At 38.0% G+C, this 15,653-nt stretch overlaps 1 protein-coding gene across 3 annotated transcripts in view; it reads right to left on the bottom strand.

The window, feature by feature from the left end:
* Nucleotides 1-15,653, bottom strand: part of LOC105471132 (erythrocyte membrane protein band 4.1 like 4A) — a 258,637-nt gene that overhangs the window by 102,672 nt on the left and 140,312 nt on the right. For all 3 annotated transcript variants that reach the window (XR_011624793.1, XM_024789518.2, XM_011723498.3), the window contains 4 exons: nt 13,619-13,697; nt 4,170-4,267; nt 2,835-2,955; nt 412-499 (listed from right to left, as the gene is read on the bottom strand). Coding sequence is in view for 2 of the 3 variants with exons in the window: in XM_024789518.2 (XP_024645286.1) it covers nt 412-499; nt 2,835-2,955; nt 4,170-4,267; nt 13,619-13,697 (386 nt within the window). In the remaining variant the exon portion in view is untranslated. The remainder of the gene's footprint in view (nt 1-411; nt 500-2,834; nt 2,956-4,169; nt 4,268-13,618; nt 13,698-15,653) is intronic.

Raw genomic sequence — 15,653 nt, 5'->3', positions numbered from 1 at the left:
AGAGACAGGGTTTTGCCATGTTGACCAGGCTGGTCTCAAACTGCTGACCTCAGGTGATCCGCTCACCTCGGTCTCCCCAAGTGCTGGGACTACAGGTGTGAGCCACCGCGCCCGGCCTATACATCACTTTTATATTGTTTTGATGTTTAGCTAAGCCCTTTGGATATGTTATCCAGATTGTGTTTTCAAGCCCACTTAATTGTTTTCTACACATGGAAATATAATCACAGATTTTTATGCAAAACTCATTAGGGTTTAATCCACACAAGAGCTGCTTTGTGTTAGAAAAACATAGATAAAAAAGTATCATCTGCTTGCTAAACAACAGAACTGCAACTTTCCTTTGGGAGTCTCAGTGACTTTTTAAGAAAAATGTCATCAGCTTAAAATATTTTGTGTTATGTTACTCACATAGACGGGATGGAGGTCAACGCCATACATCTCCAGGGATTTGGCAGTCCTCAAGTAATTCAGCTCAGCCTCACAAGGAGCCTGACCCCTATACCCAGCACAAAAACAAAGAGCCTTATTTTATAGCAGCTACTGCACTTACAGGGATGCAAACTATCTTCACTGTATTCACTGGGAAAACAAATCATACTTTTTACTAATGCAAACATTAAGTCCTTGTATTTCAAGAAGGCCTTTGCTTCTTGGTGACAAAATTTTATACTCTGAAGTGATACTTACATTAATTTCATTTACCAAATCCATTCTGGCTCATTATAGCCTATCCCCTATGTCCCAGCATATATTAAAAATTCTCATCAGAAACCCCTAAAGAGGTTATTGAGAATATAAGCACTCAGATTAAACAGCATCCCCTTCACAAACGGTAAAATGTCTCTGTGCGGCAGCAGTTCTCCATCCAAAGCAAAGGGAACTAGAGCAGTGGTCGGTAGGAGGAAGAGAATGGGGCCGCCACCACCCAACTGGGGTCATATCAAGATCTCCTAAGCACATGTGTAGTTTGAAAATACATTGATTAACATACAGAGATTGTAAAAATGCTTGTCATTTTCTTAATACAGAGTACAGAATTCTTCCCAAAATCTTCATTGGTGGTAATATAAAGAAAACAGCATTCATTTCTGATGAGCGTGAACATCAGCCTGAAATCTGCACAGAAGGGTTAAACATGCATGTGCAAGCAAGTGTGTGTGTGTGAGACAGAGACAGAGAGAGAGAGAGAGATTGAGATTTTAATAGATAATCAAAGGAGGTCGAATCTTAAAAATTAAGAAATCCTGCGGTGACATATTTCATTTCAGCCACAATGCACTGGAAAACCACCAACATACCCATACTTTCGAAATCCAAGAAGAATGTTCATCAAATTAGACACACCACACTTTGATCAAGCTTTATTCTTAGAAATAACAGTCACACTGTCAACACTAGCATGTAAAACACATGAGAGCCTTTACCCAAAGCTCCTTGATAATTTCAGTATATAACTGTGCTTTGAAACCCCTAGTAGAATCAGTACTCTCAGAATGTGCCAAACACACTGCCCTTCCTAACATTATAACAAGCACTCTCTGAGCATCTACTTCAGCAAAATCTGAAAATGAAGGACTCTGCAATCAGGTTGGAGAGCCTTCTAGTGCATGCTAATACAACATAGAGGGCCTCTTTCTTTGATTGCAATTCAGCAGCTGACTTCTGCTTCTACACTCACTGAAACAGATCCTTTAGGCAAACATTTTTTTGTGACCAGATTAATTCTACATTTTTTCTTTCTTTCTTTCTTTTTTTTTTTTTTTTCTGAGATGGAGTTTTGCTCTTGTTACCCAGGCTGGAGTGCAATAGCGCAATCTCGACTCACTGCAACCTCCACGTCCCAGGGTTCAAGTGATTCTCCAGCCTCAGCCTCCCAAGTAACTGGGATTACAGGCATATGCCACCACGCCCAGCTAATTTTTGTATTTTCAGTAGAGACAGGGTTTCACCATTTTGGCCAGGCTGTTCTCAAACTCCTGACCTGAGGTGATCTACCTGCCTCAGCCTCCCAAAGTGCCGGGATTACAGGTGTGAGCCACCATGCCCAGCCATTTTTTTTTTCCTTAACTATAATAGATCAGAAACCAAGCATATTCAAGAGGGAGTGTTACATAACAGGGAATAAAGCAATGTGGTGTAAAGAATTTAACCAAAATAACTATAATGAAATTATAAATTCAATGCTATAGGCCATGAATTGAAAATCCTACTAGGGGAACGTGTCTACTCTCAGAAATGCATGTGGTGTTAACACAATACCCTCAAAGGTTCCACACTGGCATCATCACTATTTCCAGACTCATTGCTATGGCCTGAACAGGACTTGGCTTATAACTGTGAAGAACTGGGATACTTCAGACAGAGGAAACATTGAAGAATATATTAATGCATTTATGGTTAAAAATTATGATTAAAAATTATATTTATAGCTGAAAGATTAATTTCACAAGATCCTGGTGACCGAAAAAAAAAAAGACTGCAAAATCTAGTATTTACAGAATGATTCCACTATGTAATATCATAAATACATGAACCTATGTACGACAGATTTTCTCTACGGGAAATTGTACATAGAAAGAGATGTCTGAAAGGCCATTGACCAAAAACATGGTAACTTTACATATTGAAATTACTTTCTCCTTTACACTTTTTAAATTACTGAAGTTTTCAGTGAGCATTTTAGAGTTAAAAGTAGTTAAACTATACAAAGAGGAGTATTAGAATATTAAATGCACAGGTGAAGAATTTATCATTCTAGAAACTTTTCTTATGAATATCAGAAGATGATGACTGATGGATGATGCCATAAGACACAGTGTCATGATTCTTACATTAGAGTTTTATGAATCCTTTCTATGGCTTCTTCAAGTTCTTCCTTCTGGTCAGGAACAAACCGGTACTCAGATACATATCCTGTAGTATGCTTATATGGGTCATAATCTCCAAGCTCCGCTAAGAAAGAAAGATATCATAGATTTTTCCATTTCAGAAAGATAGTCCTTAAAATACAGAAATAAAATATTCCTAACATGCTTAAACATTTTTTCAAATGTCTTATTAAAATTCACATATAAGACAACTAAATAATTTTACTAATACAACTCTGATGAGCATATATGGATGGTAGCAACAAATTCTGGACTTAAAAACAGAAGTTCTATATTTTTGCATTCCCAAAGACTATAATTATATCACCGTTTTTACTTCAATTACTCTTAACAATGTATGTGAAGTAAAATGTTGTAAACAGCATTTCAAGTACAAACACTAGAAATGCTGGAAGTGAAAAACACTCATGACCTCAATATATCCTCTCAGACAATGACACCAAGAAATAGTACATGTGATTCAATACATCTTTGCCTGAAATAATGATCATGGGAATGCAATACAATGCTGTACATATCCCATTACAATTTACACAAAGAAGCAAAATGATAGCAGACAGCCCACTATATTACTCCTATACAAATGCTTCTCCCTATGTTAATCTACCTTGCAGCCCCAACCCAGTTCATCTATATGACATTTTTCCTAGCATATTTCTTCTAGATTATTTTTAGTCTGCAAGTGTCACAAGGGCAAGGACCATGCTATCTTATTCTCCCCACATCTAGCTTGATTCTTAGAAGGTGTCCACTTGTTACTGGAAGTAGTCCCAGCTTCAGTCTCCAAAATGACAATGCATGCTGAAGCCACCCCACACAGCCACCATATTAACATGAAGAGCTGCAGAGCACCGAGCTCAACACCCATGCCACACGCTGAACCTAGTGATGGCACCTGGCCATGCAGACTCTTCACAACAGCAGTGCAGGAGCAATGGGATCTCTGACACATAGAAGCTTGGGTGAGGTTGTGGGGAGGAGAATCAATGAACTCAGACGAGATGTAGATAGAACAGATTGTTAGACCCTCCACCTAATCAAGAATCAATGCTATTCCAGTGACTAAACCTCCATACAGCCTACCATAAGGGATTTGTACTTGGCTCCATTTTTACCTCTTCCGAAGAAACACTGAACAAAACTTGAATTCCAAATAAAATCTTTTTTTTTTTTCAAAATCTCATGGATAAGAAGAGTTTTAGTATGTAAACTTGCTTTTAAAAATGCAAATACTTTCTCCAGACATTTCTGAGGCAAATATGTTTAAGTGGCACCTACACTGGATGGCATACGCTCCCAGCTGAGCGGCAATGTTGACGGGACAGGGCAGGCGGCCCTGAAGGACATCTTGTTTCACCTGCAAGAAAAACTGATATCTAAAAGAGAAACAAAAAGAGAGATTAACGATCTCTTACACTACTCAAACCTGATGTTTTAGACCCTGATAATCAAGGTTAACAACCAATCACCTTCAATTAAAATAAAGCCACCCCCCACTCTTGTGTGAGGGGGCTGTTGAGTGAACAGGAACTACTCAAACATACCTTACAGAGGCAATATAGGGTTGTGGCTAAAAAGTGCGGCTTTCAAGTTCAACTGCTTGGCTTACTTCCCAGCCCCGGCATTCACTACCTCTGTAGCCTTGGGCTGCTGCTTAACCTCTCCAACAGCCAGCCTCCCCACCTGCAAAACTGGAACCGTTGACAGCATCCACCTCACAGGGTGAATGCAAAGGATAACTCCATGCTCTTTTAAGCTATCATTACTGCCACTGCCACCACAACACGCTCCTACTGGGAGGAATAAATCACAAAGACCCAACCTATATTACATAACACTCTGTCTATTATCTGCTCATTCCAAGTTGCCAAAAGAAAACCTGTTATAACAGCAATGCCATGCACTGTTCTTAACACTATATGGTAACTCATCCTAAGTAATTTATGTATAATAACTTAGGTTAAGACTTTAAAAATGAAGTCAGTACTATTATTTTCTCCATTGTGCAGATGAGAAAACTGACAGACTCAGAGGGGAAATAACTTGTCCAGGACCTCACAACGAATTAAGCAGCAGAGTTAGAGCTAGAACCCAAGAAATCTGACCCTAGAACTCTCTCAATCAGGATGATATGTAACTTTGATTAGTTTTGTTTTCTTATTCAGCTATTCTGCCAGTGGACTGAGAGGGGCCAGAGGTTTATGAACCAACATAACTAACCATCCACATCATCCTTGGATGCTAGCACTTACACACATGCACACACACTGTCACACACTTTAACCTGTCCTTTTGTGACTTCTGTTTTATAAGATGACTCGATGTCGTTGGGAAGGGTAGAAAAAAACAAAGGAAATGAACTATAATAATCAGCTATGATAAATATCTCTTCTCCGAATGCTCACAACCAAAGCCCTTAGGGAGGAAATGTTACATTTGTGTTAGATATTAGACACCACATTGATTATTTCAAAAAGATTGGTATCAACTTTGATTGCAACCACATGTTTCAGAGAAAATTTGCTCAATGCCCCATGTTTCCCCACTGCCCATTTCAGTAAGTGGCACCCCCACCTTCAGCTGTCCAAGAAAAATAAACCTGGGAACAATGTGTAATCATCCCTGGCACCCACATTCAATCACCAAATATGCTGTTTCTAAAATCTATACTCCTCTCGATCCCCTAGACCAGGTCACTCTCTCCTAAATTTCTAAAACCTCCTCCTAACTGTTCTGCCATCACTCATACTTACTTTCCTTCCAAACCTCTCAAGAGGTAAGCAGGATTCTTAAGATGAAAACAGGATCATGTCACTCTTTCAGTTGAAAAAAAAAACAAACAAACCTCAAAAGACTTCCCTTTGCCTTTAGGATAAAGTTCAAGCTCCTTAAGATAGCTTGTAAGACTGACTTCCTACTTCTGCTTAATTCTGGGGCCACTTCTTGCCACTGATCAGTGACCACCCTGTTCCATAATTTGCACACCTTTTCCCAACCCTATTTAACTATTTTCAATTCCCTGAATGTTCATCTGAGCTATTAAATCCGTTTGATAATGATCATCTGTGCTCCTCTTGGAGAAGAGAAAAGTAGAGTCAAGTAAAATTAGGAGAATTTAAATACAAAACCTTATAAACAAGGGTGGGCATGGTGGTTCACACCTGTAATCCCAGTACTTTGGGAGGTTGAGGCAAGCGGATCACCTGAGATCAGGAGTTCAAGACCAGCCAGGCCAACATGGTGAAACCCTTTCTCTACTAAAAATACAAAAGTTAGGAATGGTGGTGCATGTCTGTAGTCCCAGCTACTTGGGACGTTGAGGCAGGAGAAATCACTTGAACCCAGGAGGTGGAGGTTGCCATGAGCTGAGATTGCGCCACGGCACCCCAGCCTGGGTGACAGAGCAAGACTCTGTCTCAAACAAACAAACAAACAAACAAACCTTATAAACAAAAGAGACAACTATGAGAATTATCACTGCTTGCTGCTGGAAACTTGCACTTCACTACACCCTCCTCCTTCTCTATTGGCATCTTCAAATTTCTTTTCCTGAAGTGTATTTTTTAAAGAAAGGGGTCAGAGATGCAAGTGTCTCTTTCTCTATTAAGACTTTGAGACTGTGCATGGTGGTTCCCACCTCTAATCCCAGTACTTTGGGAGGCTGTGGAAAGAGGATTGCTTGAGGCCAGAAGTTTGAGACAGCGTGGGCAACATAGTGAGACCCCCATCTCTATAAAAAATAAATTAGCCAGGCTTAGGGGTACATGCATGCAGTCACAGCTACTTGGGAGGCTGAGGCAGGAAGATCATCTGAGCCCAGAAGGTTGAGGTTGCAGTGAGCCGTAACTGCACCACTGCACTCCAGACTGGGCAACAGAGTAACACCTTCTCTCAAAAAAAAAAAAAAAAAAAAAAAAAGACTTTAACATCTGACTAGACAATCAAATCTTTTGACAAATACAGAAATGATAGACATCTGCCTCAAAGACAAAAGGAGAGGAACAGAGGAACAGAGAGATTAAAAATACACAGTAGAAAACAAAGAGCTGAAACACAGACAAACAGATACAAAGAAACAGGAGCCACATCACATTGGCAACCGCATTCCTAGTATCTCGGGCTCAGCGCATAGGAGCTGCTCAATACATACTTGTTGATCTGCAAGTTGGGTACATGGATAAACAGAGAGACAAAATTCTAAAAACTGGGAACATTATTTGCTGTCTCTAAGAAATTCATAAAGAAAAAATACATCTATTCAAAATTCCCTGGTTAGCCTGCCCTTTAAAGATATCACAGATCTTTCACTCCCTGCATTAAAAAAAAAAAAAAAAAGAAAAATTGAAGGCAAACTATTTTTAATTTCAAACTTGATTTTTATTATATCTAGCATCTTACTAGAGTCATGAGGCAAATTTGTGATAAAGTAAAATCATATTTTCATATGTTAAACATTTTATAGTATCTCAGGGCCTATTTTAAGTTAACTATATATTGCTTATTTTGTATGTTTTATGGGGCTTATAGTAAATTTAATATTTTATTTAAAATAGAGCAAGTTAGAGTTGCTGAGTCTTTCCTTCTGTGTCATTCTGATTAAAGCTATGATTGAATGCTTGAGTCCTTGTTTATCTCTGGCTTTAATTAGGATGAACCTATGTGCCAGTTTGCCTAGGAGAGTACTAATTTATGCCTATTATGAATATATAATTATTAATAACTCACTTCATCATTCTCTAAAGTGTCAAAGTTTGGACAATAAATTATACTGTGACTCTAGTTATACTGTACCATACTGGGGAAAAAATGCTAACTAAAAATATCTACTTAACAAGGAAGTTTCCAGAATACATTGTGGTATACAGCAGAGGCTTCATGAAGCAGTTTCTGGTTACCTCCTTTTGTAAACTAACAAACCGATGTATATGCACTGCCCCTGAGACTTTGATTTCTAGGTAGGGAGGAGCATTCTGTCTTCCACTCTATCTGTACTTAACACGCCACCACCACCAGTACAACACAAGAGACAGGCCTGAAATATTGGCCTCACAGTTTTCTATTTATCTAATGTGTGTTGAAAATAGCTAAACTGATACCAAGGATGTAAAAGTCGTTGAGATCCATTAACAGTTTAGCAATTAGAGGCAAGAAGAACAGACAAGGACTTTCTTAAAGAAGAGGTAGAGAGACAGAAGCTCAAAACAGAAGGCTCCTGTGAGATTCCTGGCCAAAAACAGTCACAAATGCTCATACCAAAGAATCCTACAGTGCACCTTCTAATGATGTGAGACCCTGCTGAGAAAACTGAAGGAGGTAGGGACAGGGAGGAGTTTGATTTCAGGTGATAGCTGAATGTGAAACAGGAGAACCTAGAGGAGACTACCAACCTATACAGAGGTAATAAGGAGCGTGATCGTTACCTTCATCCCACAAAGAGCAGGAACACAGCATTTTATCTAACTAGTTTTGATAAAATTTAAATGTGAGAGTCAAAGGGAAACATTTAAATCATAACATGTTATTAAATAATGCAGAAAAATGGCACATAGGACTTAGCAGAAAAACAGTAGAGAAAAATCATAACTTTCACCTCTAAAGTTGAAAACCAATGATGAAAATATGGAAACAAATAGCAGTAACATCACCTTACATTCAGATAGTCCTTTAAAGCTCACAAAGTCCTTTCGCTTCCATAAGAAAATGTAACCCTCAACTCTGAGGTAGATGAGGACCACTACCTTCAGTGAAAGGAGGAGACAGGGACTCAGGAAGTAAGTATAGGACTGAAGGTCACACAGGAAGTGAAGAAGCTAAATAAAACAAACCCATCTTCAACAAAGGAAGATTCTGGGTTGCAAAAAGAAGACAAGAACTTAATGTCAATCCTCAACAAAATGCTGTGAAATATTATTTTAAAAACTAAGAAAAAAAATCAAACACCTATTTTGAGACTCTAAAAAGTATTATGAATGAGTCATTTGGAACTAACATTATTTTCTTTTTTTAGAAAGAGTTTTAAGATCCTTAAAAGTTCAGGGAAATTCCAATGGTATTTCAGATAGGGCTGTCAGCAAGACAACTGACAGATTCTCTCTTCAGGCAGACTGAAACCAGATCTTGCCCTGGTCACCACTGAATCTCCTTTTACTCAGCACACTGGAACATGGTACTCCAAATAGTTACAGAATGAAGTGTAAGTGCATTTTGTCTTGACATACAAATTCAAGAAATGCAGGCTACAGGGGATAGTAAAATGATTCATAGTTAAATCAGCACCTACAATAAGAAGGGTCTGATTACTGGATTGACTTAAACATGCAAGAAGACCTATCTCAGGGCTCCAAGCTGGTCTTTTCCTAATGTTTTAATCAATAATTTGAAAATATAAAACAATAATCATTATTTCCATGTCAGCTACCTTGATCATTATTGAACACTTACATCTTTGCATTATGGTAAGTACTTTGCCAGTACACTCTTATATATTCCTCCAAGCATGTTTTTGAAGAAACACTATAATGCCATTGCACGAATGAAAAAACTGAGACTTTACAAAAGGCTATGCAATCTTCTCAGGATTACAGAACTGGTGAATGACAAAGCGAGGATGCAGACCTCAGCCTTTCTGACTCCCAAGCCTGTCTTTCTAACCAATATATGTATTATACTTATCAAATCTGTGGAGGATACAGAGCTATGAAGGACACGCAGTACAGGGAAGGATGTCACGTTTTGAATTAGAACTGAAAATCAGTTTAACAGATCTCCTGAGGACACGAATTATTTACAGTACTAATAAAGAAAAGAGAGATCAGATTTATTCTGTATAGACCATCAGGGAATTATTTCTTATTGAATTTCTTAGTGTTTTTCAAAGTAGGTTTCCTACCTAAAAGTGCTTAATAAGAAGCTGGTTGATGTGTCAGAAATGTTCTACAAGGGTGGAGTTCAGAATATATGACCTCAAAGTCCCCCCAATTTCATTTACTTCAGAAAACACCTTAGAACACAAGCAGGGACTCCAAGTTGATGATTCTATTAATTTACATTTTTCATAATCTGAAACTTTATTTTTCTATCACATTCATTCTAGATCTTTTTTCCTACATCAGTGTCCTTCTGAAATACTGCATCTATTAATAGCATGACCATGTATATACATGAGAAGTTCCCTGTAGCATTATCTGTATTTTTTTTTCTTTCTTTTTTTTTGAGACAGAGTCTAGCTCTGTCACCTAGGCTGGAGTGCAGCGCCGCGATCTCGGCTCACTGCAACCTCCACCTCCCTGGTTCAAGCGATTCTCCTGCCTCAGCCTCCCGAGCAGGAGTAGCTGGAAGTACAGGAGTCCGCCACCACACCCAGCTAATTTTTGTATTTTTTTAGTAGAGACAGGGTTTCACTGTGTTGGCCAGGCTGGTCTCGAACTCCTGACCTCGTGATCTGCCCGCCTTGGCCTCCTAAAGTGCTGATATTACAAGCGTGAGCCACTGTGCCCAGCCCTAATTTTTTTAAAAAAGGAAACAATCTGGATGGCCAAAACATACAGTTAATTACGGAATACAATGCAGCAGTAAAAAGACTGGGTTACAGCACTTTGGAAGGCCGAGGTGGGCAGATCACCTGAGGTCAGGAGTTTGAGACCAGCCTGCCCCACATGGCAAAACACTGTTTCTACTAAAAATACAAAATATTAGCTGGGCATGGTGGTGGGCACCTGTAATCCCAGCTACTCGGGAGGCTGAGGCAGAAGAATCGCTTGAACCCAGGAGGTGGAGGTTGCAGTGAGCTGAGATCACACCACTGAACTCCAGCCTGGGTGACGAGTAAAACTTCGTCTCAAAAAAAAAAAAAAAAAAAAAAAAAGCTGGGTTAGATGGTGAAAGAGGCAATACAGTATGTATGAAATAGTAACATGTCAAAAAAACATACACATAAAAGATTATGTATAAGCATGTTTATGATAGCATGATCATTCATATCAAAAAATTACAGACAACCGGCCGGGCGCGGTGGCTCAAGCCTGTAATCCCAGCACTTTGGGAGGCCGAGGCGGGCGGATCACAAGGTCAGGAGATCGAGACCACAGTGAAACCCCGTCTCTACTAAAAATACAAAAAATTAGCAGGGCGCGGTGGCGGGCGCCTGTAGTCCCAGCTACTCAGGAGGCTGAGGCAGGAGAATGGCGGGAACCCGGGAGGCGGAGCTTGCAGTGAGCTGAGATCGCGTCACTGCACTCCAGCCTGGGCAACAGCGTGAGACTCCGTCTCAAAAAAAAAAAAAAAAAAAAAAAAAAAAAAAAAAAAAAAATTACAGACAACCTAACAGCCAATGCAGAGTAGGCTGGCACAATTTTCCAAAGAACTAAATTAAGATAAACACTCAACTTGAAAATGCTGGCAGAAGTATGTTCTTCCTTAAATAGCATGTATCTGGAGATTTTGCTTTTTGGTTTCAGTTCTTGCTTTTGCCAAAATTATCTCATGTGACTCCTCTTTTTCCGGTCCATTAATGGTAATATATTCATGTAAATCAATAATAAAATGAATAATATGTGTATATCAATGTATTAAATGCACATTTAACTTACCTAAATTCAACCATATGTTTTAGGCAACAAATCATGGACACTAATTGTAAGCCAGCTATGTCATTGTGTTCTTAACTACACAAGTTGGTCTAAAACTTTCAATACAATTGGTTGTACTGAAAATATTGTGGGTTGTAAATTATACAAAAAATCCATGTATTCTGTTAATGATCCATCTGTAGATTCTGTTGGGAAATTTCTGTTCATGTGTGTGGTGAACAGAGGTGAAGTAATGCATTATAAAACAATGATCTTTTTTATCCCTTCTTAAAATTAACTCAAGTATTTTTGGAACCTAACCCCTATTTAAGATGTAATTCCATCATGCATCTAGAAAAAGGATAGAATGAAATAAGTATTAACATTCATCAAACATAGTATGAGACACGGACAATCATAAGAGCTTTATATGCTTAAGAAAACCTTGAAACAGGTGTATCTCCAGTTTTACAACTGAGGACACTTAGGCACAGGCAGAGATTACTCACAACCTGACTATGAAGGACTTTCATTTTATTTTTTAAAAAATGTTGTGCCCTTGCAATTCCCTAACGAGTTAGAGATATAAGTGTATTTTTTTTACAGCACTTGAATTCAATTTCCCTCTGAAACTCTAATGAAAATACCATCCCTCTCCTCAACATTTCCTCTCCATCCTAATGGCCCTTTCCCCAGAAAGATGTGCACTGCAAAAGCTTAAACTGCCATGTCTGCTTTTCACAGTGCTCACTAACAATGTGATAATGAACAATGTGAATGCAGACATCTGCTTGGTTCTAAAAATGAAGTCTGGGCTGGCACAGTGACTCATGCTGGTAATCCCAGCACTTTGGGAGGCCAAGGCAGGAGGACTGCTAGAAGCCAGGAGTTCAAGATCAGCCTGGTCAACATAACAAGACAAAAAAACAAAAAGTATCAGCTAGGTGTAGGGGCACACACCTGTAGTCCCAGCTACTCCTGAGGCTGAGACGGGAGGATTCTGTGAGCACAGGAGTTTGAGGTCACAGTGAGCTATGATTACACTGCTACACTCTAGCCTGCGTGATACAGCAAGACCCTGTCTCTTAAAAAATTAAATACAGGTTATGAAATATAATATTTTCATCAATCAATCATTACAGTTCAAATAGATTACATCTTAGGTTGAGGGATAAAATAAAACAAAGTAAAAATGAGGCCTAAATATGGCACTTGAAAGTGGGATGAAAAAGGTCCAATTAGCCTACCCTCTTCTCATTCTTCTGTGTGCAGTCCAGAATAAAGACAAAAGAAAGTCTGAGACAGATGAAAGCATGGAATAGAAACAAAACCGTAGGCTACAAAAGACATGATTTCAACTTTTTCAAAGGAGGTATTAGGCTTTATTTGAGCCTCTAATATGGGTTCACTGGGAAAACTGACCACTTAGTGTTAAGTTAGGAAATATGCTTTTGTTTTTGCTACCACATGCAGCTAGGTCATCAGCGGAATAAGTTAAAATATAACTGGTCTGTTCTTCATAAGCCCTTTCAGTTGCTGACATGTACTATTTTGACAACCTAATCAGTATCGATAGGAAATTCTGTCTTACTCATATCAAATATTTGGTGACAAAGGTGAAGTAATGCATTAAAACATTGGTTTCCATTCTTAATACTAAAACCAATTATCTTCTCATTTCCTATAGAGATAAATGAAACACCTGGAAAGCTAATATTTAAGCTACAACCAATTAAAAAGAAATAACTGGCTGTGCAAATGTATATTTAGAAGTACAAACCGAGCATCAAAATATCCTTCCTTTAGGCAGTTCAAATGACTTCCATATGAATACAAAGGCTGAATGCATGCAGAAATATTGATACAGAATATTGATACAGAAATATTGATACAGAAATAATGATACAGAAATATTTCATCACAGCAGATGCAAAATGTATCATCACGTCACCCAGGTTCATGCCATTTTCAAACACATCTATCGTCAGACACTGATCAACTTCATGCAATGCTAGTTTAAATTTTACCCTCACAAGAGATGCATTACAAAATGCAGGTAGACACACATCCAAATGTTTAGCCCAATTTTAATATGTTTTAAATAAAGCTTTTTGTATATGCAATGCATGTATCTCTTCAGAAACAAAGTCAATACTATACCTGGTTATTTCTTCTTTAAGTTTACATGGATCTTCAGCATAGAATTTAATACCAAAATACAAAGTATATGGAGGTCCGGCTAAAATAAGAAATAGAAATTAAATTTCACTAAAATCATAAAATAGTCAAAGTTACAGTATAATATTATACGGCTATTTACAATTACACTCCAAAAATGTCTAAAGAAACAAGAAAACATAAGATAGAAACAGCAAAGTTCAGAACTGTGACAGTAGGACCTTGACACATACACACACAGATAGAAGACACAGCCAAATACACCAGAATGTTGCTGGTTCTTATATCTGGTTGGTAAGGTTATAGACAATTTTTATTATTTATGTTTTTCCCATTTTCTATAATATATATGTAATTTTTCATAGTGAAGAAAGAAAAAAAATAAATGGTTTTAAAAACCACCCACTTATCATTTCATTTAAAAAAATAGTTTTTAAACCTATCTGCAAAAAGCTGAAAACAACTTAAATGCTCAGGAGCAGGTGGACTATTTAAGTCAGCCCCAGCCACCGGACATACACCATGCAAATGCTCAAACAGACAGAAGGGCATCTGCATGTGCTGATGTGGAAAAGACCAACAATCTAAATTCCGTTTTGTGAAAAAGGGATCATATTTGGGTTTTTTTTTTTTCCTAGAAGAGTTAAAAAAAAAATTACTAAATGGAAAACTCTGGGAAGAAGGGCTAGAAATGTCCTATCCTTAAACTAACTCATTAGAATTTTCTTATGATAACTCTTACCTTTTTTTACGGGAAAAAAGTCATCAGTGAGGCTACATAATAAAATTAGGGACAATATTTGTTTCATTCTTAAATACTTCTGAATCTAAAAATGTGTTCTCATGTATTTAAGAAAACCTTTCTCATCTAATTCATTTACCAAAGAAGAACTATGCCTACAAACTTTTTTATGTTTTAAATCAGAAACAAAGCCTGGAATTGTATGTACATGGACAAATAAAAAATAAATACATACCCAAATTGTGCAAGAAGACACAAACCCCTTGGGTGCCAAACACATTATATTATGCTTTTACTAGGAAATATTTTTATTTCTGAGGGTATCAATCTAATCTGTACTGTTTCCAAAACTGCATATCTCCAAGCTGTGCAGTAACTAGATCTAATACACTTTGTTTTTAAAAGGATTTGTTACCTGGTATACCAACTGGTAGTTATGGGTGTTAATTGTTTTGCAACAAAAGCTCTCCCACGCATTAAAAAGAAAAGATGTGAAGCATGCATCTCAGTAAAAGTCTTCCATACTATCTAAACTGACATAAAGTAACCCCAGCCTTGCTATTCTTAACTGAATAAAGTCACAAATTTAGAAACTGGGGAAAAGAAATTAAACAGAACAAGAATAAAGGCATCATGTATTTATAACATATGAACTATGTTACTATTTATTAATATTACACACACATACTTATGTGTGCAACACACTGGAACCCTGTTCCTGGCATGTGGAAGACAATCAAGAGGAGGATCCTGCCTCTCCCCTCATCTATGCCTTCCTGTGTAAGACACTCCTTATGCTACAGCTTTTTTAAAAACTAAACTTCAAAAGAAACTGCTAGAATTTCTTATTATTGGAGTTGATTCCTTATGTTTAATTTTTATGTTTGTTTAACCACTGTGTTTGTATTTCTAACAAATACACCTCTATCCCTGAACATAGATGTCAGGGAGGCACAGACTATTAAATATTTAGAAGAGCCAGGAAGTCCACCCTCAGCTTATCCGTCTGTGTCAATCAAGCTCCGTGTTCCTGAGCAGATGGGTCTGCCTGTGCCCGCAGGCAGCTGGGGTTAGTACCTAGGGGGCGGGGAGGAGCACAGATGCTGTCGAGATGGTACACAAAGAGCAGAGGCCTTCTTCAGGCCCCAGAGCTGCTTCTATTCTCTGGAACATGACAGATTACACCCTATTCACCAAGCCCGCACATTTCAAATATTCAGTATGAACAGTTAAACAAAAATGTTAAAAGTACACAATTAAAAACACTTGGTTTTG

This window comes from Macaca nemestrina, chromosome 6, assembly GCF_043159975.1.
Source record: "Macaca nemestrina isolate mMacNem1 chromosome 6, mMacNem.hap1, whole genome shotgun sequence".
Classification (NCBI taxonomy): domain Eukaryota; kingdom Metazoa; phylum Chordata; class Mammalia; order Primates; family Cercopithecidae; genus Macaca; species Macaca nemestrina.
This window is presented reverse-complemented; position numbering and strand designations above follow the sequence as displayed.